The following is a 25433-nucleotide window of genomic DNA, read 5'->3' as shown; positions in this document are numbered from 1 at the left end:
CACAAATTCTGCATTTTCATTCAGAGGTATGCTTCTCTTTAGAAAGCCACTTTTCCAAATTGTCAGTGCCTAACAAAATATGCATACCTAGGACTGCAGGGAGTGTGAACTTTGTATATTCTCTGCTTACTCTTACACTGTTTCAGCAAAATTCGTACTCTAGCAAGTGGATTAATGTCTTACTTCTGTTTGTTCTCTCTCTTTGGTGTAGCTCCAAGTGCCCCTCCTCAGTCTGTTACTGTTCTGACAGTTGGAAATCACAACAGCACAAGCATCAGCATCTCATGGGATCCTCCACCTCCAGATCACCAGAACGGAGTCATCCAGGAGTATAAGGTAGAAAAGATGTGTAATGGGAGGGATGTGAGTTTAAGTAAGCAGCCTGCTTGGTTACAGAGCAATAGTAATGTTTATGGGTTTTGATTCTAACAKCATTTATTGCCACCCATATAATGTTATAGAGAAAGAGGTCTGAATCCTTACAGATTTTTTTTTTCATTTAGGAACTGCTATTATATTAAAAAGAAAAATACCTTATCTGGAAGAGAGTTGTAATTGGCAACTARTTTATGGTGTTTTTCTTTCTTCATCTTCCTTGCTGATGAAAGAAAATAAGTTAAAGGGGAGAGAGAGTTGGGTTTTTTTGTTTGGTTGTTTGGTTGGTTGGGTTTTTTTTGTAAAGGACTTCACTAGTCTCAGGACAGGCAGTGGAATCTCTGTCTTAGAGTTTCTTCGGTCTGGCAAAAAAGCTGCCAGGAAAGATCCTTCTCATCTCCACTGCAATACTAATCATCCAAATACTTCAAGGCCAAAGTCAAGGACTGGGGGTCTGGGAGAATCCAAGTCTTCTTCTGAGTACTCTCTCTGTTAAGAGTCGCAATTTAAAGTGCTAGGTGGTTTGATCAGAGGAAGAGATTGAATACTACTATTAYATACAGAATTTATTACATCAGTGCTTCCTACATTGCTTGTCTTTTCTATTCCTCTGTTGCTATGATAGCTCAAAGAAACCGCTGCTTATATATCACCTTAAATTTTGTCATACTCTACTYTGCTAGTGGAGCCACTAAGCTCATTTTTGCACGGCTATATTCTCACAACATGGAAACATCACAGTGTGCTTTTTGGGGAGTGAGAAAGAAGACTGGGAATTGACTGTAGTCAGTTTGCATATCCATTCTGTGATTCTAGTGTGAAATTTTTAGTTCAAGTAGAAAACAGCTTCTTTGACAATCCCACAAAGGGTAGAAATGGTAATATTAGCTCTTTGGAATGCAGTTGATTATTTCACACAGAAGGATGTAATTTATTCTTCTGTATCTTGTGGGAACGCAGCATCAGGAAGGGAGAAAGTGCTTGGCTTTTAGACCAACTCATGTTTCAACCTCTTACAGTTTATCACTAGTTCAGAGGGAAGCAGTAAGTGCTCTCAATATTTGTGTGGAGCRTAACACTTCCTTTGTTCTACTTTTGGTCAATATCAAGATTTATTAATCCCAACATTTTATTGACCTAGTTTTCATATCAATTAATAATTATCTTTTGGCTTAATTTGTCTTCATACCAACTCAAGCATAAGTCAATATTAAACATCAGTTCCATAATAACCTGCAGAGTCCTCTGCATATTGTGATTTCATTGCTGTGTAGTCAAAATCRGGAAATTTTGAAGTTCAAACATTGCATCACAACCTTACTAGCGTACATTTTTTGTACAAACTTAGTAGAAACCAAGGTTTTCAAAGATGGACTTGAAGAATTTTTATACTTAAATAAGCTATTTGATTTTTAAAAGAAGGTAAACACTCAGTAATTCAAAAACATTGGTCTGACTTTGAAAATTAGAAATTCACATGGAGTAATAAAAATAATTTCATAACCCACAAACATTATTTCTCTATTTAAGCACTATAATATTCCTATATTTTAAARGTCATATGTGTGGAAGATCTTTTCCCTTATCTGCAGTAACAGCACTTAAATTGTCATAACAGCATGAATTTCCTTAATTATCAAAGACCAAGTTTTRCTGAGTGATTTAGACACCTATAAATGGACATAGGTGGAATTATGGAGCCTAAGTCAAAGAGTGAAGTCTTCAGAACCCTTCTCTAGCACTGTAGGCATTTTCAACACAGCACTAGAAATTCTGCTTCTCTGCCTGGCCAGAATTACCTTAATTTTGCTAAAGCATAACAGCTTGGTACTTACCTTCTGCTGTAGCCCTATCAGTATACTCATACAAGATATACCTGTATATAAATCTTAATGAAGATCTTACCTTGTACCTTACACAATTACAGAGGTGAACACTACACAAAATAAATTGACTGCAGTACTTTAAGTATTACAGAATACTATTCATGGTGCAATAGTAATTATATAAAAATTTATATATAAGTGCCTATAAATTCAGCTCATACTTGCTTTGACCTAAGACCGAAACAGACAAGGAGAAAAAGAGTGAATTGCAATAGTCTCTCACCCTATTTCTGGCCTGCAAATAAGATCTACTTGAGGTTAGGCAAATGAAAGTTTCTTTYGTTCTCCAGATCTCCCTCGGTGATATACAGAGAAAAGGTAGAATGTGATAAAACCGAGCAGGATCAAAAATAAGGGTAATGAGAACATTACTGTTGCTAGGACACATCAGTTGGTTGCTGATAGTGGTTCCACAAATAATACTTTCTTCTACCATTGTAATTATGTAGTGTACATGTGATACCTTCATGCACTGATTTCCGTGAGTAGAGTGGTACCAAATGCCTTATTTAATAATAAAAAAGCACCATGTGCAGATAGCATTAACTGAAGAAGAATCCTTAAAATGTCTTAGTTCTGAAACATCTCAGAAAATGCCTATGGAAAAATCCGAGAGAGAGAAATAAGAACACTCTGAAATGATATACCATTCTCATCACAAAATGTTGATTCATATTTTAGAGTATTTTGTGTGTTTTTTGAATTAGAGAGTAAATGTGTCAGGAACTGAAATCTAAATTCCTGAACAATATAAATAATGACAACAGCGATAGTAAAAAGCAGATCGGTACTTAGGCCATTTCAAAAATTTTACCTGACACTGTCCTGCAGGGAAAGAAAGTTGGAAAGAATTTTGAAAGCTTTTTCTTCTTCATTACTTTAAGAAGTGTTTCAAACTGTGCTTATATTATTTAGTATCATTTTGCTGTTCAGTGGGAAAATGAGAATGATTTTTTTTAAGAAGGATTTGGTGGCAATCGCATTACTGTACAAAGTTTCAGTTAATATGTAATGCCTCTTTTTTACTTGGATGATTCTGGTCTGTGCTTCTAAAAGAAATGTACCACAGAATTTGCAGTCCGCAGCAAGCCAGAGTCGAGAGCAGTGTTTGCAAGCAGTTTTTGCAATTTGGTTGRTCTTACACTAATATGGGATAGCTTTCTAAGGTAAAGCATCCCAATTCCAGTTGCCCCTGGACAGAAAGGTTGTTAAGAAGTCCAAAATACCAAAATAAGTGATTGTCATGTAATACCTTGGTATGTCATATCTATACACTGTTGTTTKTGAGTATGAAGAGTTTCATATTTTTTAACACATCAACTTTTGTCCCAGATCTGGTGCCTAGGTAATGAGACTCGATTTCATATCAACAAAACAGTAGATGCAGCCATTCGCTCTGTAGTAATAGGTGGCCTATATCCAGGTATTCAATACCGTGTGGAAGTTGCTGCAAGCACCAGTGCAGGTGTGGGAGTAAAAAGTGAGCCACAACCCATAATAATTGGTAAGTGATTGTCTATTCTGTTACTTTGTTTTGCTTGCTTAGACATTCAGAAATGCTTTCATAAACCACTTCTGGAAGCACAAAAATCAGAGGAGCAAAAGACAAGGTGCAGTTTGAATGGAGGTAGTTAGCTTTTAATGTCCCACTGCCTGCTGATACTGTCTTCTGTTTGTGCGGAGCTCTCACAGCCAACGCGGTGAAATAGTTCTTCTCTTCCTGTGACATATTAAAGATGAAGATTATCAAGTGAAACTGATTTAATTCTTTTTAAACAATTTACCACTTCTTCAAGTTGACAGATTTATGGAACTAGCAACTAGACCTCCGTTTTCCTCCTGTTAAGATGACTGTAATATTGCTTTACTTACATCGTTGGTGCCTAAGGCACTATTTAGTGTTGGCTTTCTGAACATTTGAAGTCGGTGTTTCTCTGCTATCCCAAGCAGATGAGCTTCCRCTGTCAAAGAAAATTTGGCCTCTAGTCCAAATAGAGAGCAAAGGTGATATTGTCATCTCTTGCTTTGAAATGACTGTTTCTTATTAGTGGTTTCCATACTGGATTAATTTCCTGACTGGAGGGAAGCATAGATTCTATTTCTTCTGCAATTCTTTTCAAGTCTAAGTTATAAATGCAGAAACAATATGGGAAGGGTAGGACTGGAAAAAGTAACCATAATTAGTGAAACTGAATTGAGCTGTGCACAGCAGCACCTCTTCAGAGTGCGTAATACTGGAATTCTGTTGCATTTATCTATATGATCAGATTGTGAGCTTTTTTTTTTGCCACTTTGTTGCTATTTTGTTGTTATTAAATATTTTCTTTTCTAGAAAGCATTATCAACAAAAGTGTCTCAGACGTGGACTATTCTGTTATGAGTAGGCTTTTACAAAAGGCTGGACCATAAGCATAGCTTAAAWTTTTAATGGTATTCAGGATCCCCATGTATCATGATATTCAGGTATTCCCACGTATCCCCATGAAAAAGAAACAGGGATATGCCAACTTTGGATATATTGTCACTGGTGAGGAAAATGCAACTGCAGAGATGAAGACAGCACTGTTTTAAGAAAGAGGCAATAACAGAAACTTCAAAGAAAAGAGRGGCAAAAAGTCTTCTGGAACTGAAAGCAATAAATTGATCTTGAACCTGTTTTCTAAAGGCCTGAGTTTTGGACCTTTGTGTAAATAGCYTATGATGTGATATTGGTCTGTCTTTGCATTCACTTTGAGCAGGGTTACTTTTCTTACTCAGCTTCCCAGAGCACTGCTGAAAGGAGTCCGTCCAGCTAGACGCTAAACACACTGGTCTTGTTCCAGCAGAGCACTTAAGCACATTTCATTTTAAGCGTGCAAGTAGTCTCATGTCACTTAACTTGTTGTGAGTTGCACTAAAGTGCTTTGCTGGATGATTGCCAGAATGCTCAGCCCCTAATCTGGATGTAGCTCTCAATCCTGTCTTTTTCTTTACAAAAAAATGACTAATATAATCAAGAGTTAAATTTGTAGAGATCTGTATTGTTACATGAAGGAGGAAAGAGACATTAGAATGCAAATTTAACAAATAAACTACAAAAAAAAAAAATCCATTTGGCATTTGGAAACCTAATTCACCTTGTTAAACTTGTAGTGATATTTTTTTGTTCCTTTAATTATCCCAAAATGTCTGCCTCAACAAGTCTGTCTGATAACATCTCTGCGCATTTACAGTCCTTTACATGAAAAGTAATTAATAGAGTCTCTTCTGTTTGGCTTGAGTTTCTGTTCTCATTTCTTCTTTCCCTTTTGGGAACACAAAGCTGGATGTAGTTACTACTTGTATGGCCTGTATTTCCCTTTTCTGTAGATTCCATCTTTCCTGTGTTTATGAGCCATAGTAGCTGGCTATTTCCTCTGATTATAAATATGCTTGGTAAAGGCAACATAGTTCAGGTGATAGGATTTCTGAAAAATCTGAGTTGGTACCACTTGTTGTTTGACTAGGAATCAAAAATACGGAACAAGGAAACGTAATTGTTAGGTAATTAAAATAATTATGTGGATTAAAAATTAGGTAGTGAATAAACCCCAAAATATAATCATGAATGGGAAAACATTATTAAGTKGTTGTACTATAATGGAGTCCCACCTGGCCCAGTGCATCGCTCTACAGCGGTTTGCAAGCAGAATGAACAACTGCAGGAACGSTTACATGTGGAGCGAGCAGGGCGGCGTTGCAGACCAACTGAGACTTGTAGCTAAACAGTAGGGCTTTCATCATCACAAAATGCAGTCCAGTGTATAAGAAAAACACATCCTTTCTTCTTACAATATAGGAGGTGTTATTCTAAGAAGTTATGCTGAAAATAGCTGATATTCATCAGCTACTGACTTTTCCAATCAGTTCTAGATAACAAGCTAATAAAAGTTCGGAAAGTAAAACACATGAGACTACTGAGTAGTAGAAAGTATATTTCTTTAGTTGGGAATTGTGTGACTCTTACTGGAATTCTATGCCCATACTTCAAGCAAGATGTTGAAAAATTGTATAAAAGGCTCAAAGAGAATCAAGACTAAAAGTTTTCTGATCACTGTTGACATGGAATGCAAGAAAAAAAAATGAAGATAGCAATATTGCTGTTATTTCTCTTGATCAGTTGGCCTGTTCCTGCTTACATTCCATCATTGGCATAATAACATGAGAAACAGCTGCAAACTTTCACAGTAATAGGTACAATTGAATCTGATGTGTCTAATTAATTTTTGGTCCGACAAATTAGTTTTGTTCTTCATTACTCTCCAATGGGAGGAAGACATTATATTTCATTATGTTTTTGTCTTCAGGAACAATGGAGCGTTACAGGTCACACACATCCCTTGTCTATGTTCTAATTAGTTGAACTGACAGCATTGTTACAGAAACACCTGCAGTATATGAAATAGTACACTGGTACCCTGGATGACATATACACTACTTCTGATTAAATACTATGTAAAGAAATACAAAATTAATGCCATTTATTTGCCCAAACTCCTATGATTATATTAATTTTATCAAACGTCAGTGGGTAATGTTCATCTGTATCCATTTGTTTTTCAGCCACTCAATTCACAAAGCATATGTTATTTTGACATTTAAATGAATTATTACTTTTGCACATGTAATTACCAGGCACTAGGAGGGTAGAACAAACAGCCAGACTGCTAACTTTGGAAGGTAATTTGGAGACAGATTGTACCTTCCTCCRGAAGAGCCCTTGGGAGACTATAAAGTCCACTGAAACCTCTCTCTGGGTTCTCTGCAGTTTGTTCTCATGTCCTCCATTCAAAGACTACAGGTTTCTGTCCTCAGAATAAACCCAGGATCTTTAGCACTGAAACATTTTGCATGCTTTAGCAGGAAGCAGTTGTTCTTTTCTTGAATCCAGGAGCATCTGCTGCTGAAGCCAATGTCTCCGAAGCCCTTCTGCCCCCTTCTTCTTCATCGCAGCACAGCTGCCACCAACACAGGGCGGACGTTACCTGTTTCCTCACCTTCCTGCTGCTGTTACCTAGCCTCCAAAGGACACAGAAATTAACTGAAAGTTAATGCCAATTAGAGCTACATCAACTCCCATGCTGATTTCTACTAGAAAATCAATTGTGTGCTTAGGAGAGCATGCTATAGAGTGCCTGTTTCTATTAGTTTTACTCTCAGCACTTCCTCTTTAAGCACTGGGGTGCACTTACAGATTGTTTCTATGGGCAACAAGGAAGGGGGAAATCCTGCAAAGGAGCCACTGCTGCCTCCTGTTTTTTCCTTGCCACTGGTGCTCACTGAGTTTTTAATCTCTCTTTTTACATCAAGGTGGAAACTATTGGTCTTTTGATAGCTGACAGGACAAAATGGGAAAGCTTTGGAGTTGGAGAGGACTGCAGCATCCACTGAGCCTTGATGCTAGTAAAGCTTACCAGAATGACCCAGTGCATGGCAAAGTCTTTACCCTGCCTCTTCCTAAATGGACAGGCATAGCCTGTCAGAGTTGGTCTGTGGGAACTATTTGGTTTGTTGGAAGGCTGCTTTGTTTCTTGAATAGAGCTACTGAAACCAAGCCAAGCTCTCCCACAGCTTCAGCAGTTTGTTTGCAGAAGCAGACGGTCATCATTACTAAATATTGACATGGTGATGAAAGAGGGAAAGCTTAATAAAATCACAGAGATCATTAACAGCGTTACAGCAATATAATGCACTGCATCGCATTTCTTCCTGAGTAACTTGATCCAGCTCTGAGCACTGCAGAGGGCCTCAATCTGCCCGTTCACTGGGGCACTGCCATGATAGACTCCATCRCCAGCTCCATCAGCTAAGGTGTGCTCAGCAAGACTCAGCCTTTGGGTCTGACTCTTACTCACAGCTTGACTGATATAAACTGTTGGTCTGCTGTAAAGAGGCCTTCCTGGAAATAAAATTGATAGCATCTGACTTTTCTCTCTTGTATCTACTTTAACGAATGACCTTGTTTGTTTGCTTTACACTGGAGCCAGCATGCTGACACAGCGGCAGTTTTGTTTCAATAAGTGACTAGTAAATTTAACCGTTGCTGAATTATAGAAGAGGAATACATACACTTTCACAGCAKGGTGTAGTGCTATGATATTTTTTACAATTTGCTCTGAATGACCATTTCAATGCTTTATTTCCTTATATGTATTCTGCTACCTCCATGTGTGATACACTCTCGTAACTGAGAATCATGGTGTTTGCATATGTTTTYTTCCTCAGTAGAATAGCTACTCCTGAGGCTTGAAATCTTTCTTCTGCATGCATACATGCATCTGATAGGATGGCGTATACACTTCAAAGATTGAGCTATATAAATGCTTTTACCAGAAATGATGGCTAATTGCTTCACCACTTTCAAAAGTGTAGATCTAGGTAATTTATGTGAAGTGTATTTAGAATCAGTATTCATATTTTTTTGCAGAAAAATATGTTCCACATTTCCTACCTTTAAAACTAACTTTTTTTAGCTGGGGAGTTTGGAACTAGAAACTTASCCACTCTGGAACGGTATGCTTTAGCATTTCCTGAATTTCTCTCCACAGTGTTTRTGGGCATTTGTTTTCAAGACAGACACTAAGGTTTTCCTTTTAGAAAAATTCCCTTTTAGAGAAAGGAGAAAAATAAAACCAGTGGGAGCATCCACTGAAATTCAGTGTTTTCTAAGGTGCTAGCCACAATTGAGATACTATACCGTTATTTTTGACGTGTGTCACTTTAATTGSTATTCCATGTGTTATAATTATTTCTTCCAGGTTAATGTTAAGAATTTTTCACACACATTTTGAGTGAAAAAATAGCATCATCTCATCATGATTGCTTAGAAATTACAGTTATCTAAGCTATTTTTGTTTTGTGTCAGAGTTAGTGTACTGAGGATCCATTTCTCCATGGATTTTCTCCATAAAGTAATTGTTGAAAATACATCTTTCCTCCATTAAAAATACATATATTTAATGTTTTATTTTAAGTTTGGAAGCTCTGGCATGCAGCAGGTAATGAGTTAAATAAGAACACCTGACATGTTAGTAACAAAAGAACTAACTTTTGATGTTATAGCAAATTTTATATTTGGATTTCTTATTTAGAGAAAAGTTATTTATTATTTGCTTGATCTATTTCTTGGARTTGGTTTACTATGATCCGTTCTGTCTTCATTCGGTACTAGCTATAATTACGTAAAAGGTGCATATGTATATTGTTAAAAGTCTGTGGACTGTTGTGGTCTGTTAGGTTAGTGGGGATGGTGCTATAGAGCTGTCTTTTCAAATATATGTTTCCAAAATTGCAATGGATTATGGGTTCCCTTACTGGAAACATGGCTTTTCAAGTTTAGTAACCTATAAAGCTGCCCTAGTGTGGATAATTCTTTTGAGGCACATATTACTGCTTTTTAATTTTCATTTGCAGTACCTGGTTCCTGGTTGCATTACAGCATACATAATAAATATGTTCTATCGACTTTCTTTTGTGCAGGAGCTCGTAATGAAGTTGTCATCACCGAAAATAACAACAGCATAACTGAGCAAATCACTGATGTTGTCAAACAGCCTGCCTTTATAGCTGGCATCGGTGGTGCATGTTGGGTAATTCTGATGGGTTTCAGCATCTGGCTGTACTGGCGCAGAAAGAAGAGGAAGGGGCTCAGCAATTATGCTGGTAAGAACAATAACTATTTATTACCATCTCATCAGGTTCTATCGTGAAGAGCACAGGTGCTGTTAAACCTATTCAAAAACCACGGTGACCTTACGACAGAAATGRACTGGGTGAATTTCATATGCTTGTTTTAAATGTATGCTGTGAAAATGCCGACGTATGAGAAGCTTTAAATGCATTGCTCTGAACCACATTTCATCATTATCATAAGACGGTCTTTATTTTTACATCTCCAACACATTAGCGTAGAGAAGTACAAAGAGRGTTAACTCTACCTCTTACTCCTTGCTCAGAAGGCACTCTGTTAGAGGTCCAGCTTCAGTTATATGCTCAAATGTGAGTTAGATTAGACCCTTACATGAAAGGATCTAGAGAGTTAGAAAGAGCATTTAATCTTAYCCTCTTTCATTCCTGTGCATTTCCATGACTTTCGAACCCCATGCATGGAGGATAAACTGAGATCCTTAGCWGCCAACTCCATACATAGAACTGCAGGAAGAGAAAATGATGTATTAGATAAAAAGGGATGATCAAGTTTACCTGTGATAGAAGCCTTAGGAAGTTTTGTCYTGGAGATGCAACTCCTTGGAGTTGCCTTACAATATGATGCCTTTTGCACAAAGCATATTGCTCCAAAATAAAAACCACATTTGGAAAAGCAAGTTCATTCACTATRTGAAAATATTTCTTCCTCCCTCTCCAAAACTTTTGGTTTTATGTGTTATTCTGTGCTTCAGTATTCTTACAGATATTTAGGAGTCAGGTGAATATAGCATTACCAAAGAAATGAGATGCTCTGAAACCTAATTTACACATGAAAAAGCTCTCCTTCAAACATTAGGGTAGTTTCTTATGTAGTTCTTATTTTACAATACATTTAATAAGAGAAAACATTTCCTGTTTAAGCAAGATTTGTACATTTGAGTTTTCGGTATGYTTACTGTTGATACTATATCAGACTATGTCATACCAATAGTCTACTGATTTACAAGTTATCACATATGAACCAGAAGACACAATTTCCCCAGGTGGCTGAGCATCCCTAATATCTTTCTACTACCAAAACCCAACATTCCTTCCCTGCTCTAATCCACACAGTCCTTACTCCCTCTCAACCTGGCTTTAGCTATCATCAGACCCTTCAGTGTCCTGACTGGGCTCACTAACCCAGAGGAAAACAGTTCACAGTTTTAGAGGTTTTGTTGTTGTTGTTTTTAATCCTATTCTCTCCCCTGCTGGATTAGTTTTCTGTTGGCTTAGTGAAATGAAGCCCCAAAGCCAGTGTAGTGGAAGCATGGAAAAAGAAACCTTTTCAATGGCAACAGGCTCTTAGGTTGACATAGTTCATTATGGAACCTCAACTTAAGTGACCATGTGGCCTGTATCATTCATAGGTTATGCTTCTTTTCACGAGGATTTTTTTTTTTTTTTTTTTTTTTTTTTTTTGCTTTAACAGCAAGGGCAACTTTTACTCTACGAGAGATGGTATTAATTCAAAACTGATCTATATCACATGTAGCTCCACATGTGCTTATATGATCCACAGATTCTTCATATTAAGAGTTAGACCATTATTCCCCTTAGGACACTGTCATATATTTACATATGCATTGGATGCAAACTGAGATTACCCCCTTTTTTTAACAAGCAGAATTATTAGTCTTGTATGTGAGCTCACGTAGTTTTTCTTTTTTTCTTTGAGAGCAAAGTCTTTAGCATGTTGAAATGCATAGCTGTAAATGGTAATAATAGTCACTGTAAATGATTGTAATAATCATTATAAACAGTGTGTCTCCTGCAACTCATTTCTTCTCATGATGTTTGCTGTGTCTAAGTGTGATGTGAACATTGCATCGTGGCATAGAATTTCCATTATCAGAATTACAAAATACTGTGTGCTTTCTACAGAGAAAGTTCATAAGAGATTGTGTTTCAGAATTCATCCTTATTTTTATGGTTTTGAGAAGAGCATGTCCTCAACTGTGACTGTCAAAATTCACTGCTCACCTTTCCAATTGTCATTTATCATTGGCTGCTGGCTGGTTAGTGCTCAAAGCTCAACTGCTATGTCCTGCGTATGATGTTAAGCTACAACTGAGAGAGTTCCAAAGGAAACTCATGCCCTGAAAGTAGCTCTTGTTATCAGGGTCTGTAACTCACAATGTGTTTGCTTTCTTGTTTTGCAGTTCAGTCCTTCACCTTCACCCCTGCAGGTACTGTCCATTAGTCTGTCTGTTATGTCACCAATGCATCATTGCAAACATTAGCTATCTAAGTGTTTATAAACATGTGAGGTATGCAGAATTAAAACCAAATGCAAGGAGAAACACTACCACTGCCTGTCTATGATAGTCTGTAATAGTAATGTAGCATGTATTCTSCTAGTGATACTGAGGGAAAGTAGAACCTACCACCTTTAATTTCTCTGTCATTATAATTCTGCATACTTCTGATTCATCTAACTCTTCAAAACWATGCAATTCTGAAAGTAATTTGCAGGACAAAATGCTTCAACTAACATAACGTGAACAAGCATTAGTTACATACGGTCAAATTTTGATCCTAAGGATCCAAGAAAGTATCGTGAGTAGTTCTGAAGATCTCCTAACTAGAGAAGTGGCTCTTACCTCACTTACGCTGTTAGTTGTGTATACACCTGCCTTACTTTGAAGTATTCAGCTCTGCACTCAATCCACTAATTAACCTAAGCACAYATTCCCTTTGCAGTATTTTTTCAACTGAAGCATTTGCTTTTTTTCTGCCTATCCAATTCAAAGCTGATTTCCTAGTTATCATTTCTTTAATAAACATAGCATACGGTCGACCATTATCATAAGCGTGATTAAAGATATGTGAAGAATAAACAAGTGTGACTGCAGCAGCAGGTTGCAAACAGCTTAGTCAACATATGGGTAGCCAAGAGAAATAGTGTATGTCGTTAATAGTAAAAATTAACACAAATAATTAGCTTCAGTTCTCATACCTAAGCTTGAGTCAAAAACTCAAAAATATTTATACCTCAGTGTTGCACTGTAACAGGGTGATAAATGCCAGCATTTTCAGGGGAAATGCATAGCATTTTTTGTGTGTAGAGTGGCCCCTCAGTTGCATTCGCMAAAGTTGTCTGTTCTTCTGTGGCTCGGACATCCATTTGGTAGAGGCCAGTCCTCCTATTGCTTAGTGGAACCTCATGCTCAACTAGCTGCTTTCTAGCTCTCTTATTTTCAGCCACAGCCTGTGCATTTAAGCTCGGCAGGAAAGAACAGCTGATTGTTGAGGATGAGGAATGAAGGTGGCAGTGTCTGCCCTGGGGGCCTGTGACATTGCTAAGGAGAACTGCTCTCATGGAGAAACTTTGGGGCTTAAGAATTGCTCCTTCTGGGTTCTTGGCATGTTTGTTCAAGTCAGAATTAGTGTGGCACAACACATTGCAGTATAAAAGCTTTATTTGCTTTACTCTGGGACATACCATAAAAATTTTCCAGAATGGAGTGATACATCTTTGCATTTGGTTCCTATGATWGTGCCACTGTCAGCTGTCTGTTGCTGTGGTATGGTAAGTTTTTTCCATTGTTTTTGTAGCTGACGTGGGCACAGCGCAGGATTGTGTTGGAGCCAAAGTGAATGTGCATGATTCAGTGCAGTTGTTCCACGCATGCTGGGCAACTAGGATATGTCAGAGGCACTGCCAGAAATTCACAATTTGTACAAGAACTTCAACATCTCATGGATCTTTTGCAACTATAACAATACAGCATTCTGTTCTCAATAATCATTTCCTAAGTGGCTGAGAATCTAAGTCATCCAGTAGTCAAATCTACCAAATTACGGTGTCTCAAAAAATCATGACTTGTGAAAAAAATTATGAAAGAATATAGTCCATATTTTTGTACCCAGAGTTCCCTAAGATAMATCTTTAGTTCTCTGGTATTTGAGTTTGCAATTGGTGATCTCATTTAGATAAACACATCCATGCCTGTGGAGATTTGATGACATTCACAACTGTTTTTTTCCTTCAGAGTTATGATTCATAAACACTAAATTGGTTTCAGATCTAGACAGTGGCATGTAGCTTTCAGAATCTCATCAGAGACAGCTGTCAGTAAAGTTTTATCAGAGACAAATTTTTCCTAATAGTCAGAGATGTGCAGTTTTTGTTCAAATATGTACTTTAAATTCTTCCTTCAGAAAGACTGAACATGCAGATTTGACTGTATAATAAACTTGATCAAGTGGATTTTCAGAACATTTATGTACTTGCTCTATTCACAGATAGATCTAGCTGAACAAAAAACTAAATAACCTTTTTTCAGTTATTTATGAGGTGGATTGTTTTGGGTTTTTTTTCAGTTCTATTTGCATGTGTGCAGAAATTAAAACTAAAAATATRTTTTAAGGTATAGATTGAGCAATTATTTTTGTAGCTGCTAAAGCATTCTCTCCAATCAATTTCAGATTATGGGTCATTCATTAAGTCTTTGCTAGGACTATTTGTTATTTATATCCTATGATTAGACACCTAAGTGGCATAATTTCCGCTTTGTGACTGTAACATTCGGTGCAGAAGAAGAACAAACAGCAAATGTTGTGCTGTTGGTAAAGATTTGTGCCAGGGGAGAGTTATTCATTGAGTTAAAATTTATTAAGCTTTCTGTATTTGTGAACATTTTCATAAGCAGTGATCGATTGTTCAGATGTTCACAATGAAGWTGTGACATTGAAAATCACAGCTAAATCTTTTTACTTATTCACAGCTGAACTGACTCTAGTGGGTACTAAGCCATTAGTCATAYATCACTGTTCTGCTGCTTTTCCTTCCCCCATCATGACTTATCATTAGGCATTGAATCTGGGTAGTTAGAGTACTGCAGAAAGTATGTTTTTCTGTCATGTTAGTTAGATGAGTGTTAGAGTAGTAGTGTCATGTTCTGCAACTGTACAAGAAGTATAMATTTTGGGGAACATGACARTCTATAAGCAAAAACAAATATGGCGCACAGAGAGTAARTGCCTGTGTTATTCCTTTTTGAGTRATCAGTTCCATGATATAAAGGATAGACTCTTTACGGTCATTTTGCACCAGGAGTTGCTGGTTTGTTATGATCCCAGTAAGAAAGGCACTCAGACTCTGTAAAGTATCACTTAAAATGCCTYGTATTAGAGTTAAGAGAAAAGAGGATTAGCGTAGATAATCTTACATCCCTTCAGATGCTGGGAACCTCAAAATGTGCAGCATCGAACATGTCTCCAGTCAGGGCATAGCCTACCTGGCAGATCCTGTCCCTGGAACAGGTTACTCCGTTTTTGTCTTTTGAGTTTTTACATGATTTTCTTAATAGAAAACTGTTTGTCATTTCTACTGTCAGATGAAAAGGATGTTTTGAGGAGACGTTCCTACTGCACTCTCAGATAAAGACAAGGATCTGCAGGTGGTGTAATGCCAAGTGGGAGCTGCCTACAGGCTCCTTTGTTACAATTAGCTGCTAAGTTTATCCTATGGCCRCGGGCTAGGTGCAGCACAGCACGGGTCCAAAGGCCAAACTACCGTGCAGCATAGCACAGCACGGCACGGGTCTGTATCTGCTTAGGTTAACTGTTCTGTGGATCCCTGACTCCTCCGTCTGCAGGGGCTTTCTGGCTGCGATCACTACAACGGTTAACCTCAGCTCAAGCTGCCCAGATACAAGTATGCTTTGTGGGTTTCCACGTGGTACAAAAAAAGGGATCTGGTACAACACARATATCTGACCACTTGTAGTATAACATAGGAATTGTTTTATTCCCATCCATTACTTGTTTCATTCCGATCTATTACAATGACAGAAAGATTTTCTGTATTTACTACTGGAAGTTGCAATTCTCTTTTCACATTTCAGTATGAGAACCTCTATAACAAATGCACAGAATCCATTTGTAGAAATAAGAAGAAAATCATTTATCTGCTTATCTTTCCTGGGCCCTCAGGCTCATGGTTCTGCCAGTTCACTCACCTGAATACTCAGGTGTTTTCAAGAGCGCCTAGGCCATCAGTCATCCAGGGAAAGTAAATATGTATTTTCATTTATGAGTAGGTAAGCTTATTGAGTGACTAGTGCTCCTTGGGATTAAAGATCTCATGCAACTGAGTAAATAAAAACAAATTAAAAATAGATAGAGAAAGAACTATGGAATGCTACACATTTTATGCACAACTCCTAAAACTGTTAAATGAGGATAAGTTATTTGACAGAATCCAAAGGCAGGCAGAAGTTTTGATGGAATTTTTATACGCTGATTATCTGTTCTGAGTTAATGCTTATTAAAAGAGGATTAATCTACATTCATATTTGAGGAACAGCTTATCAGGAAAAGGAATGAGACTTGGCTGGCAACATTAAAGTTTTCATTTGTGGTAGGAAAATGTGGCCTACTAGAGATAGGCATACAGAAAGCTTTCTAAAGCTTTCTTGCCTCAGAATGTCAACTTACTATACATTTGTATTTTTCCAGTACTAGCAGGCATGAAGATTAAATTTAACCTTGTCAGATAATATTAGCAAATAGTATGCATACCTCCTTATATATTAAAAAAAAAAAAAAAAAAAGAACATGTAAAAAGTTCTTGAGCATGTGCTGGTTTTGATAGAAATATATAAAATATAATTTCCTTAAATATTTATGCCTTTAAAATGCACTTTGGCTTATATTCTGCATTTTTGCAGTCCTTTAAGTATACACTGGTGGGGATTCCTTCAAAATGTCTCTACACAGAGGGTTTTTTTTCGTCTTTTGAAAACCAATCTCATCCCTGCTGGTCTTCAGCCTTTCTAAAAACGTATATCAGATGTAAAGAGTGCTGAAAGAGCTTTTTTGCTTCCTCAGTGATAAAAAGGAAGGGAGATGGGTGGGTAAGGGGTAGGGACATCCTTTCCTTCCTACTCTTACATTGCCCCTTGAAATTGCTCTGCATCTTTTTGAAGTGGAGACAGACTGAATAAAGCCAGCTGTCTGTGTGTTTTATTTTTACAGTGACATCTACAAGTCTGCATTGCATTAAGTATGCTCCTATTCAGGCCGTTAGGCTTGTTTTGTAATTGCAGAAATCAAACTGCAGGCAAAAATGCTGACAAAATGTACAGAAGGAATGATAAACATAGTGCTTGTGTTGGCAGCCTGACCATATCTTCAGTCGTTAGCTGTCTTTCCTTTCACAATATTGATGCTAAAATAAAGACACCTTCTCTATCCACCCTCAGGTAGCCCATTTACAGAAGGCATCAGGAATATGTTTTTTTTTTTTTTTTTCTGTGATGTCCCAATGACATCTTCATGCTTCAAGAGGGATTTTGGTTAGCTTAGCTGATATGCCAGAGCCTTTTTCAGCAAGAGCAATAACTGCACTATTCCCTTATTTCTTTTCTTATAAAGATTATAACCATCCTTGCATTGGTATATGGAACGGAGAGGAAGTACAAGAAGCTGTATTCTTTCCCAATCCCATACTTAATTGCATAAACCAGGCAGAATTTTGTCCAGAAAAAACAATGTCACGGTTAATTTCTTTTTGATAGACTTTTTCAAATTCAATGCTAAGTTGAACCTTTTTTTCTAAAAAACAGTCTTTGTACTGGAAGAACATAAGATTACTTATAGGAGGAAGCAGGAAATGGTTTACCACCACCAGTATACATAGATAGCAGTAAAGAGAGTAGGTGCTGAGAAACCTGTCTCTTCACAACAAGCTGATACGCCATAGCCARTATGCAGCAATTATGGCTCCATAGAAGAGGTTTTGAAGTCATGTCTTCTTGATGTTTATCACAGCATGTCCTAAACTTTTCWCACTGCACAGAAAATAAAATATGTCTGGCAACTGTTGTTTCTGCAGTCTCACACTAGCGCCCCCATTTTAGCTTTCCTTTATAAAGGTACACTAGGAATGTAAGTGTTTTGGAGGCCCTAAATACTGATTTTGTTTTCCATTTCACATAGTGAAAATCTCTCATACGTGTATGCTATACAAGTGCTGATAATGTTACTTTAAAAATATTTCTAGTAGTCCGTAGTTTAAACAAAAGCATTAATCCCAGGAAGTTTTCAGAAAAATGTATTGCACAGGAATTCCCTTAAAGTAGTATAACTTTATTTATATGGATTGATACTGAACACCTACCTGTTTTTGGTTTTACTTATTTCTGGAGGGATCAGTTGTTGCTTTTACAAATGCAGAAAGTTGGAGAAATGAAGTAAAAAATGAGAAGGGGAGGAGGAAAAAGGAAAGAGCAYCTGTATTAAAGTGTTAACATACGTCTGACCAGCATGTTTTGAAACACAGCCAGTCATTTTGAAGCATACCCACCTCTTTGCATATTGGCACATGATATCCACATCATATCCTTTTATTCATTTCTAAGTAAAGATGGATACAGTTGCTTGATAGCCTATTAAAAACAACGTGAATAAAATTAGTTTTTGGCTCTAAATAGCTGTAATGCTTTTAACATACCTTGTTTTTCAAAGAAGACTTTTATTTAATACTTCCCATAATTGCATTTGATTTTCTTTTCATTAATTGGTTTGACTACATCTTTTCAAAATTCAACTGTAAACATTTTAATATTTAGATGTTATATATGACTGCAGTGATTTTCTGATACTGATACTAGCCTGTTCTATGTGATGGGTAATTAATCAACTGACCCAAGCACTCTTTCAGCATGGCTTCCAAAGGGGTCAGCTTTGTCCCTGTTTTTTATGTGTATACTATGAAATTACCCGACAGCTGGTGAAGTGACAATACACTATGAAGTATCAGAAGTATTTTGCTGATGGGTTTATACCATTGCTAATTTTTTAAAGATCACAGCATTTCCATTGGTTGTAGTGCCTTTCTCTGGTTAGAATGACCATGTATTATGCAAAGCCTAATCCTGATTTAAAGTAGCTCGGACTAATATTTGGAAAACCTTACAAATAGTCTGGTACCTGTAATTTAATGAAGGGGATATCTGTCTCAGGAAGGTAAATAGAATTCCTGACTTGGAGCCTGTTTGAAATTAAGCTGACCACGGGCTCTTCTGTTCTTCTSTGAAATTCTAACCCTCACCTTTTCAGAGATCTTTAAGGATGCAGGTGTCTAGGATACTGAAATAATCTACTCCTCTGCCTTATCTGTGCCTGACAATAAGCAATGGAATATTGCCACTGAGAACTGAGAACAAGGCTTTTTGGCCTTGATGCAAAATATTTACTGATGATTCAAAAGGGAGCATCGAATGTTGTTAATTAGCATCTCACCAGTAATATGGGTTTACCTATATTGCCCTGAAATGTAATCCTGTTAGTAGAGATAAGAGATAGATCCTTTTTTGTCAAATACTCGTGAATGGAGCCATGAAGAGATTTGTATGCCTCTGAACATATCCTTGGCATCCCCCTGGGCAAGACACAAAACACTTTCTTCTTCTCTATGGCACTGATGTGTGTGTATTTATGTGTGTGTGCTCTTTCTTCTACTGGATCTTTAACGAAAACCATGTAGCTTGATACAATTTTTTTACACCCTTGAGCTCCGATAAAGCTGCACCTCCTTGTATTTATCCTGGGAGGCTGCGTGTTATGTGGGGTGACATTATCCTACCGCGTTATGATGTGATGCTGTTAACTCACTGGAGCAATGTCATTATGTGCTGAAGCAGAAGCATGCCAAGGAGAAGATTTCATCACACAGCGCAGTCATGCACCACAAAGTGGTATGAAGGGGCCTGTGGTAAATGCACGGCTCTTTACCCACACTGCCAGTTTGCCTTGCCAGCTACAGAGCAAATTGATGTTAATCAATAATGTGCAGTGAAATCCCAAACAAATTGTAGTCCCAAATGAGTTTGAGCCTGTTCTGTTAATTCCTGTACATTATTACATGATGATGCCAAGAGGCCTCCGATCTTGGACATGAAGCAATATGAATTGTTATTTATAATTATCACTAATGGATTTTTCCCTGTCTTATATGTGTGTGTGTGTGTGTATGTACGTTTGTTTTGTTTTTCCAACCAAAATACAGTCACTTTCCAAAGAGGAGATGGAGGACTAATGAGCAATGGAAGGTATGTTTCATTGTAAAAAGGTCTGTTTCCACCATATTTATTTCTAAAAATTAGGGATCTGGAAAATTTTGTAGGTGATGCTCTTTGGTAATAAGTGATCATTTATAAGATTGACAAGTCTAGAAGGAGTTAAATAGCTTACCACAAGGCTTAATGATCTGTCTGTTGTGCACTTTGGAGGAATCAAGTCCAGATGTTTCATATCTCCCAGATGCCCTGGAAGAAATTAGTAGTAAATATCACAAGGAATGTGTTCATTTGTTACTAGGATGTTTATTGCATTAATTAGACATTAGCAAATGAAGTTGCTGTTGTTTAAGACTCCTTATTGGCTCCCACTAAATTGCTGTGAGTGAACAATTACATATAATCGATCACAAAATAAATGATTCATGGATGATGAATAGGTTGGAGATTGATAGGACTGGATTCCACAACTTCGGCTACTCAATTGAAATTGATAAAAGCTGATAACAGACCCATATATCCTCATCTATTTTCCCTTTGCCAATATGGAGATTGTAATTAGGCTTTGGTAATAACTTCCAATCTCCCATTTAATCAATATTTTAGCAAAAAGAGATTAGGCCTAATGAGAGCTAGTGGATGTGGCAAGGAAGCTGCTGGATCTTCTTATTGCTGTTTCCATAGAAACAGATATGTTTCTCTTAGGCATTGTATCAAGGCCGCCTGGGGTCTATCAGAAATAAAGTACAGTGATTATAGATGTTGCTCCAACTTCATGACTGCATGAATAATCCAGAAAAGCTTCAGAACTGTGGATCTTGGGGGAGKTTTTTTTTGTTTTTCTTTTTTGCAGGAAATGGTTTGTTTTCCTTGTTAAATACAAATGTAAACAACCCACATGCCTGGCTAAATTTCAGGCTGTTTATCCTGGGGTGAGAGAAACACAGTGCCTTATGACCCAAGTTTATTTTCTCTTTCGRCATACTTGCTGTTTAATACTGCTCTCAAAGCCTGACATTGCACAAACATGAAAGCATGTGGTAGTCACAGATAAAGATAGTCGTGGAGTTTCCATTAATCCTACTCAAACYTGTTTGCCTCTAAACCATATGAGAGTGCTCAGAGGAAGAGTTACCAGCCTGTGGATGACAGAGGTGCATATGGGATGCAAGGGAAGGAAGAAATAGTAGCCCAAAGTCCTGGAAATGGCTGATACAGAGCAATCAGTTTGAGTGATTGTTCCCTAGAGGTGGCAATTTATCATTCAGCCCTGGCTTAGGATCCCACGGTGGTACTGCCTACCCCTGTTTCACACGGACAGCGGAGTTCATTTGGATTCCAGCAGAATCGCGACTGATGCCTAGTCCCAGTTCTCCTGACAAAGATGATTTGTATATATCCTTAATTAACTGCTCAAGGTCCTTAAATCATCAAAGCCTACACAATTTTAATTTGAAATAAATTAAAGTCTCCGAAACTGTTTGCTGCACATGGTGGAGGGAGAAAAGCGATACGGCCTATTCAGTCGCAGTTGTGTCCACATTGTCCCATAGATATTTTACTTTTTAAAAAATGAATAAATAAATATATATACATATTTACACGTATATATGTGTATGTATACCTTTTTTTTGTTTATTCTGCTTCAGTCGACCAGGTCTGTTGAATGCAAGTGACCCCAGTTATCCTTGGCTTGCAGACTCTTGGCCTGCCACAAGTCTGCCGGTAAACAACAGCACTAGCGGACCCAATGACCTTGGAAATTTTGGTCGTGGAGGTGGGTTTTATTTTATTAGGACACCATATAGTGTACAATAGGCCTGTTAATTAGCATCTATAAAAAAAAGTGTATAATATTTTTATTTTGTTATACTGTAAAGCCCAGTCCTTTCTACGCACTGAGTTTGACTCAAGATTTGCTTTAAAAATGGCTTTAAAATGTCCCTTTTGCTGTATTTGTTGCCCATATTCCTCCTTTTCTGTGTGGAGATGAACAACCTGCTTTATGAAGTAATGTAGCCGGGGATGGAGGACATTTGTAAGGGTGGGAAAAGCCCGAGGGATGTAGGAAGAATGTTCTTCCAGCAGTTGTGCAGAACATATTGTTGCTCTCACCTTACGCAGKCCCGTCCTGTTGAAGACCTGGCCTCTGTCTCAACCATAATGCATAAAGAAGGCCTCAAAGGTCTTCATAAATTTTCCTTCCTCTTGAAGGAAAGAACAGACAAAAGGGAACTATTTCGATTTTTTAGGGTTTTTTTTTGCACTTGAATTGAGAGAGACCCTTTGGTGAGRAGAGATAGTGATTTATAACTATGGTGATGAATCTTTAAAGAGATTACTTTCTTTCAAATGTTCTACTCAAATGCGAGTTTAAAAATGAATAATTGGAGTTTTAAAAAGTCAAAGTAATATTMAAACCTATCTGTTACTTTCTTGGTTTCTGTGATGTTTTAATACAACTAGTTCCCCAGAGTGTTCTTCAGAGGAAGACATCTTAACATAAATAAGKATATAAATATGTTTAAGACATAAGTAAGGAAACAAAAATCAAGACAACTTTATATAWCAAAAATATTTTAAAATGCAAAAATATGTAAAATCATCAAGCTAATAAATGTAAAAGGATTTTAATTTTGAACTGTATCAAAATCCTCTTTGATTATACATTCCCATGCAAAACTTCTTGCTATTGGTTTTACTGACTTCAAATTGCATTAAATCACTTCAGATTTATTTTCTGTATAAAAATGTTTTAAAGCTCTTGTTTTACGAAACTGCTATTATGAACAAATCTTTTGATAATATTTAGAAGGCAGTTGAATGTCTGCCAGCTTCTTCGCTGAAAATATCTTGAAAATATGACTCTGGACTTTTCCATCTTTTCTTGAGCTCACATAATCCCRAAAAATTAACATTTTCTTTTAACATTTGGCTCTTTAAGACTCCCATATAAGACTTCCAGTTTGAACTAGAAGCAAGCTTTAAAGCTTTTGGCTTCCCTTTGGGTAAGGCATAGGTCCAAATTCATCCAAGAGATGCAACATCTATATTTGAATTTTCAGCAGCTAAATTCCACACATAATCTTTACAGTCAAGCTTACACTTGTGTTCTGGCTGTTTTGAGATTGCTTATCATTATCTATTTCAACAGCTGAGTTTTGAATATTTCTGCTACTCTCTGTAACACAAATGAACTGTATGGGTTGAACTTGAGACATTTTTATTGGTAAAAAGATCTGGAGTGATGTAAAAGGTCTGTAAGAATTTTGGAAACTGTAAGGTGGCAACCTCTCTAGAACAGAAACTGGGGAAGGTAGTTTTTGCGCTGCCTTTCAAACGCAACTTCCACATTATGTTCTGCAGAGACATTTGAGAGYAAGGCAAAGGTTGGGAATCATAGGTTAAGTTTACAATCCTATAACACCACRAAGTAGTAGTGTGACTCCCAGGCAGCAAGGAAGAGTCGCTCAGAAAGTCCCTTCAGAACCGTTTGAATTATCCCAGGTGCTACAAAAGTTTTGAAGAAGTTTTGGGGAAGGGGTATTCATCTTTGGTCTAAAATGTACTGAGATTTTTTGCTGTGGTGGGAAAACACACTTGATTTTTCCTAGGTGATTATGGCACTTTGTAGAAGGCATTTCAGTAGCTATTTGAATGTTTAATATATACRTCTCACTGAGGTCAAAAGCTAATCTATGATTCTGTTGAAAATTCCTGGTATATCTAGAGAATTTCAATTTATTAGCAAGGTGGACTGAGAATTCTTGGCTGGTGGGAAGCTATGCAACTTTCCTTTCAAGTGTGTGCAAATGTATAGATGTGACACCCCTTCACTTAACTGAGATAGATGTACTCTAAAGGATAGCTGTATGTCTGATTACTTTAGAGAGATGCATATTTTACTAATTTTTACTTCTGTGAGTCTGCAGATCCCACATAGGTTGATCTGGACTTACTTTATTTTGTACATCAACAACAGAATTTATTTACTAAATGTCAATCCATTATGCTTTGATGAAACCATATATGAAAAAGCAGAATCTTATATTGTGGATGAAATGCAGGAAAGATATGACTGCTCTTGACTCTCACATTTCATGCTGCATTTGCACATAAATGCTTTTATGATTGTGTACTGACCCCAGAAAGCACATTATATATGCACAGATAGGTAGTAATAACCTGATTTTGAAAGATGACTTGTGGTATGCATTAATTGTAACTTTTTGTWGCACTTAAATTGATCTGCAGAGAGAGGCATTTTAAATATTTGATTGTTCTCATCTCCCTGGATGTCTAAGCCCTGTTGTTGCCTGCCAAAATAGATGGTACTGATAGGCCCAAATGTAATCTCTGCTTCTGCAGAGTCTTTACTGAGCCTTTGTTGTTGTCACATTTATTGTTAATATTATATTGCTGCCTGAGACTACAAGTGGTATTAGAGTCCATATAAAATTGCTCACTGTTGGACAGATGCATGCAAGTAGTCCCATAGCCTAAATGGTCAACCTTGAAAACAAAACAAAAAAAAAAGGCAAAAGCCATGGTACTGTACCCCTTTGCCAGAAAATTCTTGAAACAGTAGGAGGACAACAGTATTCCTTGAGGTCATGCAGAACCCATGTCCGAGCCCGGAGCTAAGCCTACGTCCTTCCCCAAGTGCACAAATCGTCTCTTCTCTTTGGGGCCTACGGCCTGTAAAAGCATCTTGTGATGGGCATCTAAACATTCYGACTACAGATCAGAATTGTGATTATTTGAATTATTATCATTATCTGAATTATGATCGTAGAGTCCGTGTCTGCCCTCATGCTATATAAAGCAAACAGCATATAAGTGATGCATTTTTCTAATGATCAGATTCCAGCTTTTCAGCACCTAAATAAATTGTGAAAGTAGCAGCATTTGAAATATTAACCTCTGAAAGAGCAGGAGAAGGGTTATCTGCAGAGCTGTGGTTCTCCTTGGGACGCTGTGCCAGTCACCGTTAGGTTCATCACACCTCAGTAGTGCCAGCTTCTAAATCTAGTATTCCATCAGCAAATGTCACTAGCATGTTTAGTAAGGAGAGAGAATGCCGCTAGATGGGATTAAAGTTATAAATTGCAGTGTGTGATAGGATTCAAAAGATGTAGAAATGTCAACAGATACCTAGTTAAATATGCTGTACTGTTTTTCAGGTAAATGTACTGAGTATTTGAAGAAGATGTTCTCCATTATGAACACTGCTTTGCCATTTTAAGGGACTGATCACTTAAATCCCTTCAGAATAACAGATTTTTTTTTCACCTTTCAATAACAACTTATTTTTGTCAGGCTTTTCTTTTACAGGCAAGGAGAAATGYACTAGTTAGTGTCTAAAAGGAAATTAGATAAATGGATGCATCAAACTTCAAGGAAGTGAAGGTGGTGCCTTTAAAAATTACTTCAAGAGCTT

General features: G+C 37.3%; 1 protein-coding gene across 6 annotated transcripts in view; it reads left to right on the top strand.

Annotated features, from left to right (window-relative positions):
* The window catches only part of ROBO2 (roundabout guidance receptor 2), a 459690-nt gene that overhangs the window by 387924 nt on the left and 46333 nt on the right, over positions 1-25433 (top strand). For all 6 annotated transcript variants that reach the window (XM_085318916.1, XM_085318912.1, XM_085318914.1 and 3 more), the window contains 5 exons: positions 212-336; positions 3594-3765; positions 9759-9941; positions 19984-20026; positions 21643-21770. In XM_085318916.1, the coding sequence (XP_085175042.1) occupies positions 212-336; positions 3594-3765; positions 9759-9941; positions 19984-20026; positions 21643-21770 (651 nt within the window). The remainder of the gene's footprint in view (positions 1-211; positions 337-3593; positions 3766-9758; positions 9942-19983; positions 20027-21642; positions 21771-25433) is intronic.

Source organism: Rhea americana, unplaced genomic scaffold, assembly GCF_003343005.1.
Source record: "Rhea americana isolate MKP2758 unplaced genomic scaffold, rheAme1 scaffold_56, whole genome shotgun sequence".
In the NCBI taxonomy this organism is placed as follows: Eukaryota; Metazoa; Chordata; class Aves; order Rheiformes; family Rheidae; genus Rhea; species Rhea americana.
The sequence above is the reverse complement of the archived record's forward strand: the minus strand, read 5'-3'. Positions and strand labels throughout refer to the sequence as shown.